The 23,573-nt window shown below is 48.7% G+C and overlaps 1 protein-coding gene across 1 annotated transcript in view; it reads left to right on the top strand.

Annotated features, from left to right (window-relative positions):
* SV2A (synaptic vesicle glycoprotein 2A) overlaps nt 1–23,573 on the top strand; it is a 193,163-nt gene that overhangs the window by 94,330 nt on the left and 75,260 nt on the right. Inside the window, exon 2 of the mRNA XM_063947169.1 lies at nt 4,748–5,599. Coding sequence (XP_063803239.1) covers nt 5,017–5,599 — 583 coding nt within the window. The 5' untranslated portion in view covers nt 4,748–5,016. The remainder of the gene's footprint in view (nt 1–4,747; nt 5,600–23,573) is intronic.

The raw sequence follows: 23,573 nt of genomic DNA, 5'->3' as shown, positions 1-23,573 counted from the left end.
TCACTGCCCCTCCATAACTCCCCACATAGCTCTCACTGCCCCTCTATAACTCCCCACATAGCTCTCACTGCCCCTCCACATAGCTCTCACTGCCCCTACATAGCTCTCACTGCCCCTCCATAACTCCCCACATAGCTCTCACTGCCCCTCCACATAGCTCTCACTGCCCCTACATAACTCCCTACATAGCTCTCACTGCCCCTCCATAACTCCCCACATAGCTCTCACTGCCCCTCCACATAGCTCTCACTGCCGCTCCATAACTCCCTACATAGCTCTCACTGCCCTTCCATAACTCCCCACATAGCTCTCACTGCCCCTCCATAACTCCCCACATAGCTCTCACTGCCCCTCCACATAGCTCTCACTGCCGCTCCATAACTCCCTACATAGCTCTCACTGCCCTTCCATAACTCCCCACATAGCTCTCACTGCCCTTCCATAACTCCCCACATAGCTCACTGCCCCTCCATAACTCCTCACATAGCTCTCACTGCCCCTCTATAACTCCCCACATAGCTCTCACTGCCCCTCCATAATGCCCCACATAGCTCTCACTGCCCCTCCATAACTCCCCACATAGCTCTCACTGCCCCTCCATAACTCCCCACATAGCTCTCACTGCCCCTCCACATAGCTCTCACTGCCCCTACATAGCTCTCACTGCCCCTCCATAACTCCCCACATAGCTCTCACTGCCCCTCCACATAGCTCTCACTGCCCCTACATAACTCCCCACATAGCTCTCACTGCCCCTCCATAACTCCCCACATAGCTCTCACTGCCCCTCCACATAGCTCTCACTGCCGCTCCATAACTCCCTACATAGCTCTCACTGCCCTTCCATAACTCCCCACATAGCTCTCACTGCCCTTCCATAACTCCCCACATAGCTCACTGCCCCTCCATAACTCCTCACATAGCTCTCACTGCCCCTCCATAACTCCCCACATAGCTCTCACTGCCCCTCCACATAGCTCTCACTGCCCCTACATAGCTCTCACTGCCCCTCCATAACTCCCCACATAGCTCTCACTGCCCCTCCACATAGCTCTCACTGCCCCTACATAGCTCTCACTGCCCCTCCATAACTCCCCACATAGCTCTCACTGCCCCTCCACATAGCTCTCACTGCCCCTACATAACTCCCTACATAGCTCTCACTGCCCCTCCATAACTCCCCACATAGCTCTCACTGCCCCTCCACATAGCTCTCACTGCCGCTCCATAACTCCCTACATAGCTCTCACTGCCCTTCCATAACTCCCCACATAGCTCTCACTGCCCCTCCATAACTCCCCACATAGCTCTCACTGCCCCTCCACATAGCTCTCACTGCCGCTCCATAACTCCCTACATAGCTCTCACTGCCCTTCCATAACTCCCCACATAGCTCTCACTGCCCTTCCATAACTCCCCACATAGCTCACTGCCCCTCCATAACTCCTCACATAGCTCTCACTGCCCCTCTATAACTCCCCACATAGCTCTCACTGCCCCTCCATAATGCCCCACATAGCTCTCACTGCCCCTCCATAACTCCCCACATAGCTCTCACTGCCCCTCCATAACTCCCCACATAGCTCTCACTGCCCCTCCATAACTCCCCACATAGCTCTCACTGCCCCTCTATAACTCCCCACATAGCTCTCACTGCCCCTCCATAATGCCCCACATAGCTCTCACTGCCCCTCCATAACTCCCCACATAGCTCTCACTGCCCCTCTATAACTCCCCACATAGCTCTCACTGCCCCTACATAACTCCCCACATAGCTCTCACTGCCCCTCCATAGCTCTCCACACAGCTCCTACTGCACCTCTATAGCTTTCAGTGCCCCTTCCACATAGCTCCTACTGCACCTCTATAGCTTTCAGTGCCCCTTCCACATAGCTCGCCTCTCACTGCCCCTCCATAGCTCTCCACATAGCTCCTACTGCCCCTCTATAGCTTTTACTGCCCCTTCCACATAGCTCCTACTGCCCCTCTATAGCTTCACTGCCTCTTCCATAGCTCTCACTGCCCCTCCACAGCTCTTACTGCCTCCCCATAGCTCTCACTGCCCCTTCCACATACACTTCAACTGGAAGCGGTAAAACTACTTTGGTAGATTACACTGAGCAATTTGATGTGTAACATTTGTATATCTGGGTGCGTCTGACCCTGACCCTGTATAGAAAGTGCTGCGATGCAGCGGTCGCAGCTGTTTCTCAAGCCAATGCTATTGTGCTTCATCTGTGACTTTGTACATGTTTAAAACTAATTCCTGTGTGGTTAAAATCAGAGCCCGGCGTCTCTAGTACATGGTGATTTGTGTTTCGCTGCAAATTGATACACTGCTTGTCATGAACTTTGGTTCAGCCCACAAAATGGCTGCCATCACTGTAACTAGGCAACGGGCACACGTTTACTCTCTTATGCATTTAGGCATATTACATGAACCAAGCCTTGTGCTATTTGTTCCGTAATGTCATGTCAAATCTGTGTTTATCCCAGTATTTGCGTATAGGACACTACAGTTTAATTATGCACAGGCTGGCAGTAGACTTCCTCTCTTTCCTTCACATAATGAATCGTTTCCTGGTGAAATGAATTCCTTTTAGCTTATTCTGAGCGATTACATGATTTGCCCTCTGGCGTTTCTGCAGACGCGCTTAGAATAACTACTTGGTTCTCGCTCTCTGTATTAATTGGTTTAGGTCTGTTTTTAGCTCATAATATAATGGGGAATGCAAATTTTCCAGCGATACTGTCATAATTCTGACCGTAATTCAGTTGTGGGGGTTTTTTAAGTGAGGCGACCATAAAATCCAGAAAGTAAATGTATTACTGGCACTGGTGAGCCATAATATCTGTAAATAAATCAGTTATTTCCAAACTCAAGTCAAACAACTGACTTCTTATAGAGTCTACAGGTCATTTGTATTGTCCAAGCTTCTAACCACTACAGGTCAGGAGGTTCTGTCTACCACTGAGGCACTCCTTTCTGAGGTATGTCTCTTAACCAATCAAGTGACTCAGTCTGAGTTTCTAACCTTTACAGGTCAGGTGAATATCCTTGAAGTTCTCACTACAGGTCAGGTGCCGCTATTTAAACTCTTAACCGTTACAGGTCAGGTGCCTCTATTGAAACTCCTAGCCTCAACAGGTAGGTCGCTTCTATGCAAACTCCTAACCTCCAGTTTAGGTGCCTCTGTTTGAAGTTATTACCTCTACAGGTTAGGTGCTTCTATTTGAACCCCGAGCCTCTACAGTACAGGTGCCTCTATTTTAACTCCTAGCCTCCGCAGGTCAGTGGCCTCTATTTAAACTCTTAACCTCTACAAGTCAGGTGCCTCTCTTTGAGCTCCTAGCTTCCGTAGGTTAGTGGCCTCTATTTGAACTCCTAGCCTCCACAGGTCAGTGGCCTCTATTTGGACTCCTAGCCTCTACAGGTCAGGTTCTTTGTGTCTAGCTGGGCTTGTAACCTCACATGTCAGTTGCTACTATAGAGTATGTCACATCTATAGGTCAGGTGCCTCTATCTGACCTCCTAACAGCTGCAAGGCAGGTGTCTCTGATTATAATCTCAACAGATGCCTCTTTTTTAAATATTTTGATAAGAAGAAAATGCAACAGGTGTCACAGTTTTCACCTGCTGCTGTCTACCTGGATTTTAACACGGGTGGTCTTCAGTATGCCGACTGACGGGATCCCGGCACACAGTATACCGGCGCTGGGATCCCGACAGCCGGCATACCGACACTTATTCTCCCTCGTGGGGGTCCACGACCCCCTGGAGGGAGAATAAAATAACGTGCCACCGTGCCCGTAGCTTGGCGAGCGCAGCGAGCCCGCAAGGGGCTCATTTGCGCTCGCCACACTGTCAGTAAGCCGGCAGGCGGGCTTCCGGCGCCGGTATGCTGGTCGCCGGGAGCCCGACCGCCGGCATACCGTAGTGAACCCCTTAACACAAATGAGCTACTATAGTTGGTTAAGGCTGCAGGAGGGTGCTGCATCTTATTTGTTCCTAGAATTATTTCTAACAGAATGTTTAAACATATACATCCGGATTACAAAATAGACATCTGAATTACAATCATATAAAAGTAATATGTGTATCACAATTGCGTATGTTCTTTCATTTGAACACAAGGTTCTTTTTGTTTTCCCCAAAAGGGTCCCTTTCTCTCTACATTACAATTGTAATGGCATTGATTTAGTTATTGCTACAGTACCTATGCATACCTCTCAACATGACCCTCTCCAGGAGGGACAAATTGCGCTGCTTCGGGACTTTTCTCTTCATTTATTATTGACGTTACCTGTGTTGAACTAGTTAATGGATAAGAAAGGTGTTTCAGCACAGGTGATGGCAAGCATAAATTAAGAGGGAAGTCCAGGAGCAGAGCATTCTGTCCCTCCTGGAGAGGGTCATGTTGAGAGGTATGATTTATGTTAAAGCAGTGGTTCCCAAACTCAGTCCTCAAGGACCCCAGCAGTTCATGTTTTCCAGGTCACCCAGCAGGTGCACAGGTGTACTCATTACTCACTGACACATTTTAAAAGATCCACAGGTGGGGCTAATTATTTCATTTGTGATCCTGTGAGGAGACCTGGAGAACGTATAATATTGGAGGTCCTTGAGGGCCAAATTCTGGAGCCACTGCATTAAAGCATTACTTGAAATTATCTGAAAACTTTGTACACTAAATATATTCCTTCTTCACTGACGTTGGCTGTGTCCTTTTCTTATTTTCATTTGCAGGACCCGAATGAGCTGCTGAGATTTTGATATCACCGGGAGAATATTGCGCTCTTGAAAAGCATGAGAATAAGGAGAAGAGAGAATATTATAAGAAATACAGAGGAATGTCCATAGGTTCAGCAGCAGTCTTATAGAGGAGCTGTCCAGGCAATGTGGAGCTGAAACCGTACACTTCTGCAGGACAGTAGAAATATAGAGCTTATTCCCTCCTTTTATAACTTTAACATTGCAGTCACACAGTCTGAGTTAACAGGTCTTTAGCGGTCACCATGGACGACGGATTCAGAGATCGGACTGCTTTTATACGAGGAGCTAAAGACATAGCCAAGGAGGTTAAGAAACATGCGGCTAAGAAGGTAGGGAAAGGTGTAGATAAGGTTCAAGATGAGTACACCAAGCGTTCTTACACTCGGTTCGAAGAAGACGATGATGATGATTACCCACCACAGGATGGATACTACCGGGGGGACCCTCTAAATGATGATGAAGGAGGTTCCAGTGATGCCACAGAAGGTCATGATGAGGATGACGAGATTTACGAGGGAGAGTATCAAGGCATCCCCAGGGCAGACTCCATGAAAGGTGACCAACTTGTCGATGACCAACAGCTGGTCACAGAATTCAAGGACTTTGAAGATTTGGAAGGGCAGAAAAAGAAGGACAAGGAGGAGCTGGCCCAGCAGTACGAGATAATCCTCCAAGAGTGTGGACATGGCCGATTTCAGTGGACTCTCTACTTTGTGTTAGGACTTGCCCTCATGGCAGATGGGGTGGAAATTTTTGTAGTTGGGTTCGTGTTGCCAAGTGCGGAGAAGGACATGTGTTTATCTGACTCCAACAAAGGCATGCTGGGTAAGTTTACTTCTCTGTTAAATGTAATATTTGGTTGTGCAGGACATGTTACCATGGAGAACTTCAATGGCTTTATAACCGTGTTATATAACTTCATCGGTTTTAGATATTATCTACGACACAATTATTTATTTATTTATGTTAAATAATTACTTAGGTTGCTAACTAAGTATAGGAACCAAATTTTTAGTCTACAACGCTTTTATTTCCTTATTATTGCTAAAGTCCAAATAATGGATTATTGTTCTGTTTATATGATCAATCAAATAATTCTAAAAATAGACTGTTGTTTCGTACCAGTTATACTGATAGTGAATTCATGATGGTGAATGTGCATTTACAAATCTAGTTCAAATTTTGTAAACATCTGGGCACTAACAGCATACAGCATGATCTAATGTACAGTGGCTTGCAAAAGTATTCAACCCCCTTAAAAAGTCAACATATTTGCCTGTACTTTAAATTATACAAATTGTTCCTGACATTATTTTAATTGTGTATCAGTAGGCTCTTAAAGTACATTTTCAAACTCATAATTCAATGTATGACTGCAGATTGATTTTGTTTTCAATTAGAACTGAAAATTGCTGCTTGCATAACTATTAAAGCCAAGTGCTGTGGAAGCTCCAAGTTTACATTAAATGAAAGATATTGCCCTAACAATTGGCTTTTGATTAGCCTGTGAATCATTACAAAAAGGTAATCCCCTTGATTCAACCACCGATTCATACTGTGAATCTTAAGGAAAGCCGTAAAAATGACCAAAGAGCATTCTATGAAAATTCTAAAGTTATAATATGTGCAAGATGGGAAAATGCTACAGATTTGTATCCAAGTGCTTGGGTATCCTAGTGAGCACTGTTGGATCAATTGTGAGGAAATGGAAGCTCCATCGTGGGGTTTGAATACTTTTGCAAGGCAATGTATTATATAATTAGTGCCTGTTTTGCATTGTATTTGCCAATGGAAAACTGTAGGTTAGCCTTGGCTTTATCAAATGCCGTCTTTTATTGAATCAGTACAATCACTATGAATGAGTTTGTGATTTCATAAGGCAGAAAACCTCATGATTCCAATGAGATGGGGTCATTGTACAAGCCTCAGGCAATTCTATTGGCCAGCATGAGCCTGGGTTATTGCCACATAGCCAATCACACGCACAACAAAGCCACCTCATTATTTTTTACTCCAATGCTGACAACTTAGAGCAAGGATATTTAGGCCCTGATTCAGACATTGCCCAAAATGCTGTTGCAGCTGCAATCCCATACACAGCGTTTGTGCAAATATCTACCAATATTTCAGCGATCCGGATTTATATTGAGCTGCCAAGTGGCGGTGTCTCAGATCCACCGCTTGCTTACGAAGACACAGCCATTGGCTGATAATGCACCTTACTGATTAATGTTATCGTCTTAAGAGAGGAGGGGGGCCGTGTGCATACTCCGGTTGTGGGTCCCTTCCTCTCCACGGCGCCATAGGCTCCGGCATTGAGCCAGAGTCTACTGCGCATGTGCAGGTCTCCGGAAAAATGCTCCATGCCATGTTCCGGAGACAAAATTCATACCGCGCATGCGTAGCGGCCATTTTGGAAGGGATTTTCTTCCGCGACGGCTGCGGCCGCAGCTTTCGAAGCTGGACTCCGGAGTGGTGACTATTAAAATATGGGTGCAATGTGTGCGGTGTAAAGGAAACCCCGCATTATCTGTTGGAGGTTGATATTTGTTACTACAATACTTCTCCAATCTCTGCGGCTATTGTTAAAAAAATCAATACAGTTAAATACTTCAGTAATGGTTGTGGTGGGATCAGAGACACACATCATATATCATCATTTCCCATAAAAGGGATAATAATCCCTCTACACCACTCTTGTACAGCCTCTTTCAAACAACCTTCACACCCTTCTTGGGAGATCTGCAAATCTCAGTTGCAAGGGAGGAAATCCATCGATCCGCCGTAGAGAAGTCAGAAATCTCCATTACAAACAGTTGAGTTCATCGATTCTTTAGTTTTTACAGTTCAGCAGGGAAAGCCAGATATATCAGATGTCTTCAGGCAGAGGCGGGACCCCTGTAACATTTCCTGACTCCCACGCTCAGAACAGGTCTAGGGTGTCAGGACTGCAGAAGACGTAGGAGTAGAAGGAGCCTTTTGGGGTTTTTTTTTTTATTTTTTTATTGAAACAGACACAGTAGGTTTAAGTTCAAAAACTTTGTAGATATATTTGCAACATTGCAAGGGTTTCGGCTTAGGACCTGGCTAACGATGCCTGTGTTCCAAAGACCTCAACAGAGATGGGGGGTTGTCCACTAAAATGTATTTATTATTAATCCTTTCAGTTTGCAGAACCCAGGGGTTGGGGGGGTGGGGGGGGGGGGGGGTTTGTATGAAATATCACTCGTCGGGATGCAGGCGGTCATATGCCCGTACTGGCATCTCCACATTGACGATCCCGATGTCGGAGGGGTTAAGTATTTTTAACCCCACCCACCCTACCTTAACTCTCCGGAGGTGATGGCTAGGGCTAACCCTCAAGGGTGGCGGCTAGGGCTATCCCCCCCTAGTGTCTAGCCCTAACCCCCCCTCCCCCGTGCCTGACTGTAACCGCCCCACCAGGCCCTATCCCTAACAGTTACCCCAGTACTTACCTTTGGGATGTCGACTGTCGGTGTTCCGGTGCCGGTCTCGCGAGTAGTGTTGGGATTCCAGTGTCGGTCACATCTTGTCCATGGGGGTGCTAAACGCATCCCGTTGGGGGTCAAGGGGAGAACAAAAGTCAAATACATGGGGGGTCATTCCGAGTTGTTCGCTCGGTAAAAATCTTCGCATCGCAGTGATTTTCCGCTTAATGCGCATGCGCAATGTCCGCACTGCGACTGCGCCAAGTAAATTTGCTATGCACTTAGGAATTTTACTCACGGCATTTTCATCGTTCTGGCGATCGTAATGTGATTGACAGGAAATGGGTGTTACTGGGCGGAAACAGGCCGTTTTATGGGCGTGTGGAAAAAAACGCTACCGTTTCCGGAAAAAACGCAGGAGTGGCCGGAGAAACGGGGGAGTGTCTGGGCGAACGCTGGGTGTGTTTGTGACGTCAAACCAGGAACGACAAGCACTGAAATGATCGCAGATGCCGAGTAAGTCTGGAGCTACTCAGAAACTGCTACGAGGTGTGTAATCGCAATATTGCGAATACATCGTTCGCAATTTTAAGATGCTAAGATTCACTCCCAGTAGGCGGCGGCTTAGCATGAGCAAATCTGCTAAAATCCGCTTGCGAGCGAACAACTCGGAATGACCCCCATAGTGCAAAGCTGTACACGAGAAAATAAATGTGGAATATTTTTGTTTTCTAATTTTGGATGGTCAGATTGGGGGACATTCAATTGTTTGAAAAGTCGGTTGGGTGTCTGTCTATTAGATAGGAAAAAAAAGACACCCAACTGACTTTTCAAACAATTGAATACCCCCCATTGAGTTCAAAGGAAAAAAATAGGGGTGGGAATACAGAAAAGGAATCTTAATCAGTATCCATGATTTATTTATTTTTGTTAGTAGAGGATTCGGGTGAAATATCTTCTTTTGGTTAGCTGACCTCTCTGCAGCAACAGCATTAGAAACAGCTGCATTTGTTCCATTGTGAGCACTCCACTGAGCAGATTTTCCAGGCAGTGAGAGACCATGACGTCTGTTATGGGAGTGTGAGGGGGATAGAAAAATCACAGAAGCAGAGGTTTATTACCCCTATTTAGTGACATCATAATAAGTCAATCCAGGTAGGAGACGCAGGGGACACGGCGAATAGCAAAATCCCCGCCACACCTCTTGCCTCTGGATTTTGCCTTTTATTATTATTATTATTATCCTTTATTTATATGGCGCCACAAGGGTTCAGCAGCGCCCAATTAGAGTACATAAACAAATAATCAAAACAGGAAAACAGCAACTTACAGCTGATGACAATATAGGACAAGTACAGGGTAAATACACATAGCTACATCAGCAGATGACCCTGAAGTAAGTATCAGGTGGCAGAAGACTGCTGGATGTGGTGCAGTTGAAGATTATTAAAGTAAGAAAAAGGATAAGCACATGAGGGAAGAGGACCCTGCTCGTGTGAGCTTACATTCTAAAGGGGAGGGGGTACATAGAGAATGTGGAACAGAGGGTTAGGAAGAGATTTGGCTGGGTTTAGTGAAGAAGTGGGTTTTGAGAGCCCGTTTGAAGTTTTGTAGAGAGGTGGAGAGTCTGAGGGGGGAGGTAGGGATTCCAGAGAAGCGGTGCAGCACGTGAAAATTCTTGGAGGTAGGAGTGGGAGGAAGTAATCCGTAGGCAGGAGAGTTGGCGTGCATTAGTCGAGCGAAGAGGACGGGTGGGAATGTAAAGGGAGATAAGGTCAGAGATGTAGATGGGAGAGGAGTGGGTGAGGGCTTTGTAAGCAAATGTGAGAAGCTTGAAATGGATTCTGAAAGGGAAGGGAAGCCAGTGAAGGTCTTGTAGGAGAGGAGAGGTGGACATAGTGCGTTTGGTGAGGAAAATGAGCTGGGCAGCAGCATTGAGGATAGATTGGAGTGGAGAGAGGTATTTGTCAGCCTTTGTGCGGCATGGGGACAGGTTCACAACCCGCGATGACGCTTTTCTCCATGAATCACGGCATCAAACCCCCACATCATCCACGTCACCGGGGAAGTGGGCAAGATCTGGGTTTGACCTCTCTGGGGTGCAGGAGAGCTCCCCAAAATTCCTGGTGTACTGTCAATCCACCGATCACGTGAATTGAGCAGAGTGCGGAGGTTCCCCTCTTTAATACCCACAATGTAAAGGGTTAAACATGCAATGGCAATAAAGAGAGGGGCAAGATAAGTGTTCCAGCACAGCTGGTACAACGTATGCACACAAGCGGAGCGGGTCGCAGACTGAGAGTAGGAAGCCTTTCCAGCCCAAATACGTTTATGTTTGTTAAATGATAGATGAGCGTCTATTATTAGACTGTACACAGAACCAGCCTTTTCCTGGCCACAACCGTCGCCGTTCATTTCAGGGCCGCTTCCCAGCTCGCACGTTGAAAAAGGCAGTTTAGCCGGGAGCGCGTCCAACAGCTTGGAAAGTTACTGCCGGCTGCGGGCAAGAACGAATCCGTCCACACGCCCACACAGAAATCTAAGTGACTATGAGAAAAACCTCTGCAAATCGGATAGACGTGGAGCAGTGCGAGCCTGTGCTGGTTCATGTGGCTGCGCCAGCAAAACTAGGTCAGCATCCTAGGATGTCTCAGCACAATACTTCCCCCTCACCACCAGTGCTCCTCAATCCAGCCGCTCACTCTACAAATTATTATTTGTTCTTTTCCCTGGATTAGTTTCTGTAACGTGACGGCTACACCTGACACGTGCTGTTATTCGCAGAATTTGCAACCGCTGTTAAAGAATTAAATAAAAATATCGCTAAATGATGATATATATAATAGAGGATGAAGGAGCAGTAAGGTACATGGCAGCCGGAACCTGGAAATAAGGAGTTAATATATGTTTACTTACATATTTTGCACTTTCTAATGTTAGATATAACAAAAAAAAAAATTATCGCTTATTATTTTGATATACATCTAGTGACTAACATGCACACCAGACTCTCTATCTGTCGCCCAGTATGCAAACAAGACCACCGCCCCCACCACCCCATTACTATTTGGTTCCTAGTATGTATAGCAGGCCGCCCCGCAATCTGGTACCTAGTATGCAAACCAGACCCCCTACCATCTAGCATGCACTCCAGACTCGCCCCAATCTAGTGACTAGCATGCACACTAGACAACCCCTCCCCCCGCCCCGTCTGGTTCTTAGTCTGTAGACACGGCCTCCTACTATTTAGTGACTAGTATGCACGCTAGACCCCGCTCCATCTGCTGCTTAGTATGTAGACACGGCCTCCTACTATCTGGTCACTAGTATGTACACTAAACCCCCTCCCCCACCCCAACTGGTGCTTAATATGTAAACACGGCCTCCTACTATCTGGTGACTAGTATCCACTCTTGACCCCTCTCCCCCACCTCATCTGGTGCTTAGTCTGTAGACACGGCCTCCTACTATCTGGTGACTGGTATGCACGCTAGACCACCCTTCCCCCGCCCCATCTGGTGCTTAGTCTGTAGACACAGCCTCCTACTATCTGGTGACTACTATGCACACTAGGCCACCCTCCCCCGCCCCATCTGGTGCTTATTATGTAGACACGGCCTCCTACTATCTGGTGACTGGTATGCACGCTAGACCACCCTTCCCCCGCCCCATCTGGTGCTTAGTCTGTAGACACAGCCTCCTACTATCTGGTGACTACTATGCACACTAGGCCCCCCTCCCCCACCCCATCTGGTGCTTATTATGTAGACACGGCCTCCTACTATCTGGTGACTAGTATGCACGCTAGGCCCTCCTCCCCCGCCCCATTTGGTGCTTAGTCTGTAGACATGGCCTCCTACTATCTGGTGACTAGTATGTACAACAGACTCTCACAGTCTGGTAGTTGATATGTAGACCATGGGTGGTGATGGTTGATGTATGACCAGTGGGTGCTGGGTAATGAGTAACAGTGACACAGGGTAAGTTGAGCTCCAGATACACACCAACCACATTTTGGTATGTAGACCATATCGCTGACCATCTAAATGCCAGTGTACAGACCACGGGGTCTAGCATGCTGCCTATATACCATCCATTCTGGTGGCTAGTGTTCAGACAAGGACCCCACACCCACCCTCAGTCTGATGGATAGTAACACCATTTTTCGCTGCTTATGATCCATTTGTCCACATGCTCCTCTGAACAGACCAAGCATAAGGATATGGATGCCGAATTTTCTTACCTGTAGGCTAAATGCACCCATGGGGGCAGATATCTATGTGTATGATGGGGCCCTCTCTCTTTTATGTGTCATTAAAGTATTATTATAACTAGGGCATTATAGAGAAAACAAATAACATTAAGGTCTCCCAGCGGAATGTAGTTACGAGACCGGCGTTCGGGATCCCGGCGCTCAGCATACCGACCCGGGCCAAAGGCTATTCCCACTCGTGGGTGTCCACGACACCCATGGAGCGCGGATAGAACCTGTGGCAAGCGCAGCGAGCCCGCAAGGGGCTTCGTTGCGCTCACCCCCCTGTCGGCATTCTGGCGGTCGGGATCCCGGCATCAGTATGCTGACCGCAGGGATCCCGAACACCGGTCTCGCATAGCCAACGCCTCCCAGCCAATATCCTGTATTAATGACATCACAGCAGGTGGTTCTGGCAGAGAACTGGGGGCGGAGCAGAAAGAAGTACTCTCTACCATACCAGCCAATCAGATGCTTGCTTGCATTCTGAAGGCAGTGCTACACTGGACGATATTTTAAATGATATAATTCATTTTCAGCCTTCTGAGCGACATCATTTAACATATCGTCCTGTGTGGGCGGTGCAAACGATGAACGATGTCTGTCTCTTGTCCCTGCAGCTCAATGTGCTATATGCTGAATGACAGAATGCTCCTGGGGGAGGGTGGATGACGTCACTGAATGATGGGGGTCATTCCGACCCTTTTGCACGCAGCGGTTCTTCGCTGCGGTGCGAACGGGTCAGAACTGCGCATGCGCAGCGGGCGCAATGCGCACGAGCGTCGTTGCCTCACCGGGCAGCGGCCAATACAAAGAAGAAAGTGATGGCTAGCGCAATCGCAAGAAGATTGATGGCAGGGAGGCATTTTGGGACGTCTACTCGACGTTTTCCGGGCGTGGAGATCCGAACGCAGGCGTGTCCAGGTGTTTGGAGGGCGGATGTTTGACGTCAATCCTGGGACCTTCATCGCTGGATCCATCGCACAGGGTAAGTAAGTCTGACCCTGGTCTTGTTTTGCAGGAAACTTTTTTAGCATAGCAGGGCTGCACAAGCGATCGCAGCCCTGCTATGCTAAAATACACTCCCCCATAGGCGGCGTCTAGTTGATCGCACGAGCAGCAAAAAATAAGATTTTACTCACTGGTAAATCTATTTCTCGTAGTCCGTAGTGGATGCTGGGAACTCTGAAAGGACCATGGGGAATAGCGGCTCCGCAGGAGACTGGGCACAACTACAAGAAAGCTTTTAGACTACCTGGTGTGCACTGGCTCCTCCCACTATGACCCTCCTCCAGACCTCAGTTAGGATACTGTGCCCGGAAGAGCTGACACAATAAGGAAGGATTTTGAATCCCGGGTAAAGGTGCATACACACGGAGCGATATAACTGAGCGATTTTGACTATATAGTCAAAATCGCTCAGAAAGTTAGTGCAGATCGCTCCGTGTGTATACAGGCAGCGATAGCGATGCGCGTCCCCGCTAGGTCGCTATCGCTGGGAAAAATAGTCAGTGCAGGCAAGTCAATTTTGGCTATGTCGCTGCAAAAGTTAGTAAAAATCGCTAATACTTTAAGAGGCCAGCGATTTTTCCCAGCGATAGCGATGTTGCAGGCGGCGGTGGTGCGGGCGGCGGCGGGTTGTGGCGGCGGTGCGGGCGGCGGCGGGTTGCGGTGGCGGTGTGGGCGACGGCGGGTTGCGGCGGCGGTGCGGGCGGTGGCGGGTTGCGGTGTGGGCGGCGGTGGGTTGCGGTGGGGGTGTGGGCGGCGGCGGGTTGCGGCAGCGGTGCGGGCGGGGGAAATTTACCTTTATCTTGCAGAGTTTGACAGCGGAGCGGTACCAGTTTCAAAAATGGCGCCTCAGCGTCATTTTTGAAATTCAAGATGGCCGCCGCGAGCCAATCACGTCTCGCCACGTCATCGCCCCGCCCCCTCCCGCTGACTTATATAAGTCAGCGCGAGGCAGCGGCTTTCAGTCCGACGGCGGAGGAGGAGCGGAGAAGAGCTCCTGAAGACTGAAGACGCCGTGGAAGTCCTGGATGGGCGGCGGCTATGCAAAAGAGCTTAGCAGCCGCCGCCCACCAGGTGAAGATGCTGGAAGTCCTGGGAAGGCGGCGGCCATGCAAAAGAGCTTAAAGGCCGCCGCCTCCCAGGTGAAGACGTCGTGGAAGTCCTGGATGGGCGGCGGCTATGCAAAAGAGCTTAGCAGCCGCCGCCCACCAGGTGAAGACGCCGGAGCAAGACCCCAGAAGCCCTGGGGAGGTGGCGCCCCCCCCAGGTGAAGACGCCGGAAGCCCTGGGAAGGCGGCGGCCATGCAAAAGAGCTTAAAGGCCGCCGCCCCCAGGTGAAGACCCAGTTTAATAAAGGATTTTTTAAAGAATGTGTCGTGTTTTTTTTTTAATATTTTCTTTACAGGTGGACTACCGGTGCCAGCGGCCCCTTTATGTCCGGGCATGCTGGCACTTGTGGTTCTCCAAGTGCCAGCATGCTGGGGCAGGCTTGCTGGGACCTGTAGGCCACCTGTAATATTACTATTGAAAGGCTATCAGCCTCCCATCCACCGCCCACGGATGGGGGGGACAGCCTCGGGCTTCACCCCTGGCCCTTGGGTGGCTGGAGGGGGGGACCCCTTGGTTTAAGGGGTCCTCACTCCAGTGTACCCCGGCCAGGGGTGACTAGTTGGGGGGGTAATGGCACGGCCGCAGGGACCAATATAAAAGTGTCCCCCGGCTGTGGCATTATCTCCCTGGCTAGTGGAGCCCGGTGCTGGTTTGAAAAATACGGGGGACCCCTATGTCTTTTCTCTAACGTCCTAGTGGATGCTGGGAACTCCGTAAGGACCATGGGGATAGCGGGCTCCGAAGGAGGCTGGGCACTCTAGAAAGATCTTAGACTACCTGGTGTGCACTGGCTCCTCCCACTATGACCCTCCTCCAAGCCTCAGTTAGATTTCGTGCCCGGCCGAGGTTGGATGCACACTAGGGGCTCTCCTGAGCTCTTAGAAAGTTATAGTCTTAGAATTTGTTTTTTTCAGTGAGACCTGCTGGCAACAGGCTCACTGCAGCGAGGGACTAAGGGGAGAAGAAGCGAACTCGCCTGCTTGCAGCCGGATTGGGCTTCTTAGGCTACTGGACACCATTAGCTCCAGAGGGATCGACCGCAGGCCCAGCCTTGATGTTCGGTCCCGGAGCCGCGCCGCCGTCCCCCTTACAGAGCCAGAAGCAGGAAGATGGTCCGGAAAATCGGCGGCATGAAGACATCCTGTCTTCACCAAGGTAGCGCACAGCACTGCAGCTGTGCGCCATTGCTCCTCATACACACTTCACACTCCGGTCACTGAGGGTGCAGGGCGCTGGGGGGGGCGCCCTGAGGCAGCAATAAAAACAATATATAGCCCCTGGGGCTATATATGAGGTAAATACTAGAGATGAGCGCCTGAAATTTTTCGGGTTTTGTGTTTTGGTTTTGGGTTCGGTTCCGCGGCCGTGTTTTGGGTTCGACCGCGTTTTGGCAAAACCTCACCGAATTTTTTTTGTCGGATTCGGGTGTGTTTTGGATTCGGGTGTTTTTTTCAAAAAACACTAAAAAACAGCTTAAATCATAGAATTTGGGGGTCATTTTGATCCCAAAGTATTATTAACCTCAAAAACCATAATTTACACTCATTTTCAGTCTATTCTGAATACCTCACACCTCACAATATTATTTTTAGTCCTAAAATTTGCACCGAGGTCGCTGTGTGAGTAAGATAAGCGACCCTAGTGGCCGACACAAACACCGGGCCCATCTAGGAGTGGCACTGCAGTGTCACGCAGGATGTCCCTTCCAAAAAACCCTCCCCAAACAGCACATGACGCAAAGAAAAAAAGAGGCGCAATGAGGTAGCTGTGTGAGTAAGATTAGCGACCCTAGTGGCCGACACAAACACCGGGCCCATCTAGGAGTGGCACTGCAGTGTCACGCAGGATGGCCCTTCCAAAAAACCCTCCCCAAACAGCACATGACGCAAAGAAAAAAAGAGGCGCAATGAGGTAGCTGTGTGAGTAAGATTAGCGACCCTAGTGGCCGACACAAACACCGGGCCCATCTAGGAGTGGCACTGCAGTGTCACGCAGGATGGCCCTTCCAAAAAACCCTCCCCAAACAGCACATGACGCAAATAAAAAAAGAGGCGCAATGAGGTAGCTGTGTGAGTAAGATTAGCGACCCTAGTGGCCGACACAAACACCGGGCCCATCTAGGAGTGGCACTGCAGTGTCACGCAGGATGTCCCTTCCAAAAAACCCTCCCCAAACAGCACATGACGCAAAGAAAAAAAGAGGCGCAATGAGGTAGCTGTGTGAGTAAGATTAGCGACCCTAGTGGCCGACACAAACACCGGGCCCATCTAGGAGTGGCACTGCAGTGTCACGCAGGATGTCCCTTCCAAAAAACCCTCCCCAAACAGCACATGACGCAAAGAAAAAAAGAGGCGCAATGAGGTAGCTGTGTGAGTAAGATTAGCGACCCTAGTGGCCGACACAAACACCGGGCCCATCTAGGAGTGGCACTGCAGTGTCACGCAGGATGTCCCTTCCAAAAAACCCTCCCCAAACAGCACATGACGCAAAGAAAAAAATAGGCTTTTTACTGATATTTGGTGTTTTGGATTTGACATGCTCTGTACTATGACATTGGGCATCGGCCTTGGCAGACGACGTTGCTGGCATTTCATCGTCTCGGCCATGACTAGTGGCAGCAGCTTCAGCACGAGGTGGAAGTGGATCTTGATCTTTCCCTAATTTTGGAACCTCAACATTTTTGTTCTCCATATTTTAATAGGCACAACTAAAAGGCACCTCAGGTAAACAATGGAGATGGATGGATTGGATACTAGTATACAATTATGGACGGGCTGCCGAGTGCCGACACAGAGGTAGCCACAGCCGTGAACTACCGCACTGTACTGTGTCTGCTGCTAATATATAGACTGGTTGATAAAGAGATAGTATACTCGTAACTAGTATGTATGTATAAAGAAAGAAAAAAAAACCACGGTTAGGTGGTATATACAATTATGGACGGGCTGCCGAGTGCCGACACAGAGGTAGCCACAGCCGTGAACTACCGCACTGTACTGTGTCTGCTGCTAATATATAGACTGGTTGATAAAGAGATAGTATACTCGTAACTAGTATGTATGTATAAAGAAAGAAAAAAAAACCACGGTTAGGTGGTATATACAATTATGGACGGGCTGCCGAGTGCCGACACAGAGGTAGCCACAGCCGTGAACTACCGCACTGTACTGTGTCTGCTGCTAATATATAGACTGGTTGATAAAGAGATAGTATACTCGTAACTAGTATGTATGTATAAAGAAAGAAAAAAAAACCACGGTTAGGTGGTATATACAATTATGGACGAGCTGCCGAGTGCCGACACAGAGGTAGCCACAGCCGTGAACTACCGCACTGTACTGTGTCTGCTGCTAATATATAGACTGGTTGATAAAGAGATAGTATACTCGTAACTAGTATGTATGTATAAAGAAAGAAAAAAAAACCACGGTTAGGTGGTATATACAATTATGGACGGGCTGCCGAGTGCCGACACAGAGGTAGCCACAGCCGTGAACTACCGCACTGTACTGTGTCTGCTGCTAATATAGACTGGTTGATAAAGAGATAGTATACTACTAATATTATATACTGGTGGTCAGGTCACTGGTCACTAGTCACACTGGCAGTGGCACTCCTGCAGCAAAAGTGTGCACTGTTTAATTTTAATATAATATTATGTACTCCTGGCTCCTGCTATAACCTATAACTGGCACTGCAGTAGTGCTCCCCAGTCTCCCCCACAATTATAAGCTGTGTGAGCTGAGCAGTCAGACAGATATATAATATATATATAGATGATGCAGCACACTGGCCTGAGCCTGAGCAGTGCACACAGATATGGTATGTGACTGACTGAGTCACTGTGTGTATCGCTTTTTTCAGGCAGAGAACGGATATATTAAATAAACTGCACTGTGTGTCTGGTGGTCACTCACTATATAATATATTATGTACTCCTGGCTCCTGCTATAACCTATAACTGGCACTGCAGTAGTGCTCCCCAGTCTCCCCCACAATTATAAGCTGTGTGAGCTGAGCAGTCAGACAGATATATATAATATTATATATAGATAATAGATGATGCAGCACACTGGCCTGAGCCTGAGCAGTGCACACAGATATGGTATGTGACTGAGTCACTGTGTGCTGTGTATCGCTTTTTTCAGGCAGAGAACGGATTATAAATAAAAGTGGTGGTCACTGGTCACTATCAGCAAAACTCTGCACTGTACACTACTGAGTACTCCTAATGCTCCCCAAAATTAGTAAATCAAGTGTCTCTCTAATCTATTCTAATTCTAAACGGAGAGGACGCCAGCCACGTCCTCTCCCTATCAATCTCAATGCACGTGTGAAAATGGCGGCGACGCGCGGCTCCTTATATAGAATCCGAGTCTCGCGATAGAATCCGAGCCTCGCGAGAATCCGACAGCGTCATGATGACGTTCGGGCGCGCTCGGGTTAACCGAGCAAGGCGGGAAGATCCGAGTCGCTCGGACCCGTGAAAAAAAACATGAAGTTCTGGCGGGTTCGGATTCAGAGAAACCGAACCCGCTCATCTCTAGTAAATACCCCTGCCAGAATCCCAAAAAAAGCGGGAGAATAGGCCGCGAAAAAGGGGCGGAGCCTATCTCCTCAGCACACTGGCGCCATTTTTCCCTCACAGCTCGGCTGGAAGGAAGCTCCCTGGCTCTTCCCTGCATTTCTACAGTACAGTAAGAGGGAAAAGAGAGGGGGGGCACTAAATTGGCACTGTATACAGTATAAGCAGCTATTAGGGACATAACTCAGTTAGTCCCTGTATATATATAGCGCTCTGGTGTGTGCTGGCATACTCTTACTCTGTCCCCCCAAAGGGCTTTTGTGGGTCCTGTCCTCTATTTGAGCATTCCCTGTGTGTGTGGAGTGTGTCGGTACGGCTGTGTCGACATGTTTGAGGAGGATAATGATGTGGAGGGGGAGCAGATGCCTTTAGCAGAGATGTCACCCCCTGCGGGGCAGACACCTGAGTGGATGGTATTATGGCAAGAAATGAGTGCACGTATAGACTCCACACATAAAAAATTTGACGACATGCCGACTGTGGGACAGCCGAGTCTTCAGCTCGTGCCTGTCCAAGGGTCTCAAAAGTCATCAGGGGCTCTAAAACGCCCGTTATCTCAGGTGGCACAAGTAGATGTCGACACGGATACTGACGCCAGTGTCGACGACGATGAGTCAAATTTAATGCCCGTTAAGGCCATTCGCTGCATGATTGAGGCAATGAAAGAGGTGTTAAATATTTCTGATTTACATCCAGGTACCACAAAAAAGGGTATTATGTTTGGGGAGAAAAAACTACCTGTAGTTTTTCCCCCGTCAGATGAATTAAATGAAGTGTGTGAAGAAGCGTGGGCTTCCCCTGATAAGAAATTGGTGATTCCTAAGAAATTACTAATGGCGTTCCCTTTCCCGCCAGAGGATAGGTTACGTTGGGAAACACCCCCGAGGGTGGATAAAGCGCTCACACGTTTGTCAAAAAAGGTGGCACTACCGTCCCAGGATACGGCCGCCCTTAAGGAACCTGCTGATAGAAGGCAGGAGGCGATCCTGAAGTCTGTATATACACACTCAGGCATTATACTCAGACCAGCGATTGCGTCAGCTTGGATGTGCAGTGCTGCCGCTGCATGGTCAGATAACCTGTCAGAAAATATTGACACACTAGACAGAGACACGATCCTGTTAACAATTGACCATATCAAAGACTCAGTCTTATACATGAGAGATGCACAGAGGGAAATCTGCCGGCTGGCATCTAAAGTAAGTGCACTATCTATCTCTGCTAGGAGATGCTTATGGACTCGCCAGTGGACTGGAGATGCAGATTCCAAAAGGCACATGGAAGTTTTGCCTTATAAAGGGGAGGAATTATTTGGGGATGGTCTCTCCGACCTAGTTTCCACAGCAACGTCTGGGAAGTCAGCATTTTTACCCCATGTCCCCTCACAGCCTAAGAAGGCGCCATTTTATCAGGTTCAGTCCTTTCGATCCCAGAAAAACAAGCGGGGAAAAGGAGGGTCTTTTCTGTCAAGAGGCAGAGGCAGGGGAAAAAGGCTGCAGCAAACAGCAGGTTCCCAGGAACAAAAGTCCTCCCCCGCTTCCTCTTCCAAGTCCGCCGCATGACGGTGGGGCTTCACAGGCGGAGCCAGGTACGGTGGGGGCCCGCCTCAGGAATTTCAGCGATCAGTGGGTTCGCTCACAGGTGGATCCCTGGATCCTTCAAATAGTATCTCAGGGATACAGGCTGGAATTCGAGGCGATTCCACCCCGCCGTTTCCTAAAATCCGCCTTGCCGATTGCTCCCTCAGACAGGGAGGCAGTGCTAGCGGCAATTCACAAGCTGTATTCCCAGCAGGTGATAATCAAGGTACCCCTACTTCAACAAGGCCGGGGTTACTATTCCACACTATTTGTGGTACCGAAACCGGACGGTTCGGTGAGACCCATTTTAAATTTGAAGTCCTTGAACACATACATAAAAAAATTCAAGTTCAAGATGGAATCGCTCAGGGCGGTTATTGCAAGCCTGGACGAGGGGGATTACATGGTATCCCTGGACATCAAGGATGCTTACCTGCATGTCCCCATTTACAATTCTCACCAGGAGTACCTCAGATTTGTGGTACAGGATTGCCATTACCAATTCCAGACGCTGCCGTTTGGACTCTCCACGGCACCGAGGGTATTTACCAAGGTTATGGCGGAAATGATGATACTCCTTCGAAAAAAGGGAGTTTTAATTATCCCATACTTGGACGATCTCCTAATAAAGGCACGATCCAAGGAACAGTTGTTAGTGGGAGTAGCACTATCTCAGGAAGTGCTGAGCCAGCACGGTTGGATTCTGAATATCCCAAAGTCACAGCTGGTCCCCACGACACGTCTAATGTTCCTGGGAATGATTCTGGACACGGCCCAGAAAAAAGTGTTTCTCCCGGAGGAGAAAGCCAGGGAGTTGTCTTCTCTAGTCAGAGACCTCCTAAAACCAAAACAGGTATCGGTGCATCACTGCACGCGGGTCCTGGGAAAGATGGTAGCTTCTTACGAAGCAATTCCATTCGGCAGGTTCCATGCCAGAATCTTTCAGTGGAACCTGTTGGACAAGTGGTCCGGATCGCATCTTCAGATGCATCGTTTAATAACCCTGTCTCCACGAACCAGGGTGTCTCTTCTGTGGTGGCTGCACAGTGCTCATCTTCTGGAGGGCCGCAGATTCGGCATACAGGACTGGGTCCTGGTGACCACGGATGCCAGCCTACGAGGCTGGGGGGCAGTCACAAAGGGAAGAAATTTCCAAGGACTATGGTCAAGTCAGGAGACTGCCCTTCACATAAATATTCTGGAACTAAGGGCCATTTACAATGCCCTAAGTCAAGCAAAATCCCTGCTCCTACACCAGCCGGTGCTGATCCAGTCAGACAACATCACGGCAGTCGCCCATGTGAATCGACAGGGCGGCACAAGAAGCAGGACGGCGATGGCAGAAGCCACAAAAATTCTCCGATGGGCGGAGAATCATGTACTAGCACTGTCAGCAGTGTTCATCCCGGGAGTGGACAACTGGGAAGCAGACTTTCTCAGCAGGCACGACCTCCACCCGGGAGAGTGGGGACTTCATCCAGAAGTCTTCCAAATGATTGTAAATCAATGGGGTCGTCCACAGGTGGACATGATGGCGTCCCGCATAAACAAAAAACTAGAGAAGTATTGCGCCAGGTCAAGAGACCCTCAGGCGATAGCGGTGGACGCCCTAGTGACACCGTGGGTGTACCGGTCAGTGTATGTGTTCCCTCCTCTACCTCTCATACCAAAGGTACTGAGAATAATAAGAAAGCGAGGAGTAAACACAATTCTCGTGGTTCCGGATTGGCCAAGAAGAGCGTGGTACCCGGAACTTCAAGAGATGATCTCAGAGGACCCTTGGTCCCTGCCGCTCAGACAGGACCTGCTACAGCAGGGCCCCTGTCTGTTCCAAGACTTACCGCGGCTGCGTTTGACGGCATGGCGGTTGAACGCCGGATCCTGAAGGAAAAGGGCATTCCGGAGGAAGTCATTCCTACGCTTATTAAAGCCAGGAAAGATGTTACGGCAAAACATTATCACCGCATATGGCGGAAATATGTTGCATGGTGCGAGGCCAAAAAGGCCCCAACAGAGGAATTTCAACTGGGTCGATTTCTGCATTTCCTGCAAGCAGGAGTGAATATGGGCCTAAAACTAGGCTCCATTAAAGTACAGATCTCGGCTCTGTCGATTTTCTTTCAAAAGGAACTAGCTTCAGTACCTGAAGTTCAGACATTTGTGAAAGGAGTGCTGCATATTCAGCCCCCATTTGTGCCTCCTGTGGCACCTTGGGATCTCAACGTGATGTTGAATTTCTTGAAATCACATTGGTTTGAGCCACTAAAAACCGTGGATCTGAAATATCTCACGTGGAAAGTGGTCATGTTATTGGCCCTGGCATCAGCCAGGCGAGTGTCAGAATTGGCGGCTTTATCATGTAAAAGCCCTTATCTGATTTTTCATATGGATAGGGCAGAATTGAGGACTCGTCCCCAGTTTCTCCCTAAGGTGGTGTCAGCGTTTCACCTGAACCAGCCTATTGTGGTGCCTGCGGCTACTAAGGATTTGGAGGACTCCAAGTTGCTGGACGTTGTCAGGGCCCTGAAAATATATGTTTCCAGGACGGCTGGAGTCAGAAAATCTGACTCGCTGTTTATCCTATATGCACCCAACAAGCTGGGTGCTCCTGCTTCTAAGCAGACTATTGCTCGTTGGATTTGTAGTACAATTCAGCTTGCACATACTGTGGCAGGCCTGCCACAGCCAAAATCTGTCAATGCCCATTCCACAAGGAAGGTGGGCTCATCTTGGGCGGCTGCCCGAGGGGTCTCGGCTTTACAACTTTGCCGAGCAGCTACTTGGTCAGGGGCAAACACGTTTGCAAAATTCTATA

This window comes from Pseudophryne corroboree, chromosome 12 (assembly GCF_028390025.1).
Source record: "Pseudophryne corroboree isolate aPseCor3 chromosome 12, aPseCor3.hap2, whole genome shotgun sequence".
Taxonomy (NCBI): Eukaryota; Metazoa; Chordata; class Amphibia; order Anura; family Myobatrachidae; genus Pseudophryne; species Pseudophryne corroboree.
This window is presented reverse-complemented; position numbering and strand designations above follow the sequence as displayed.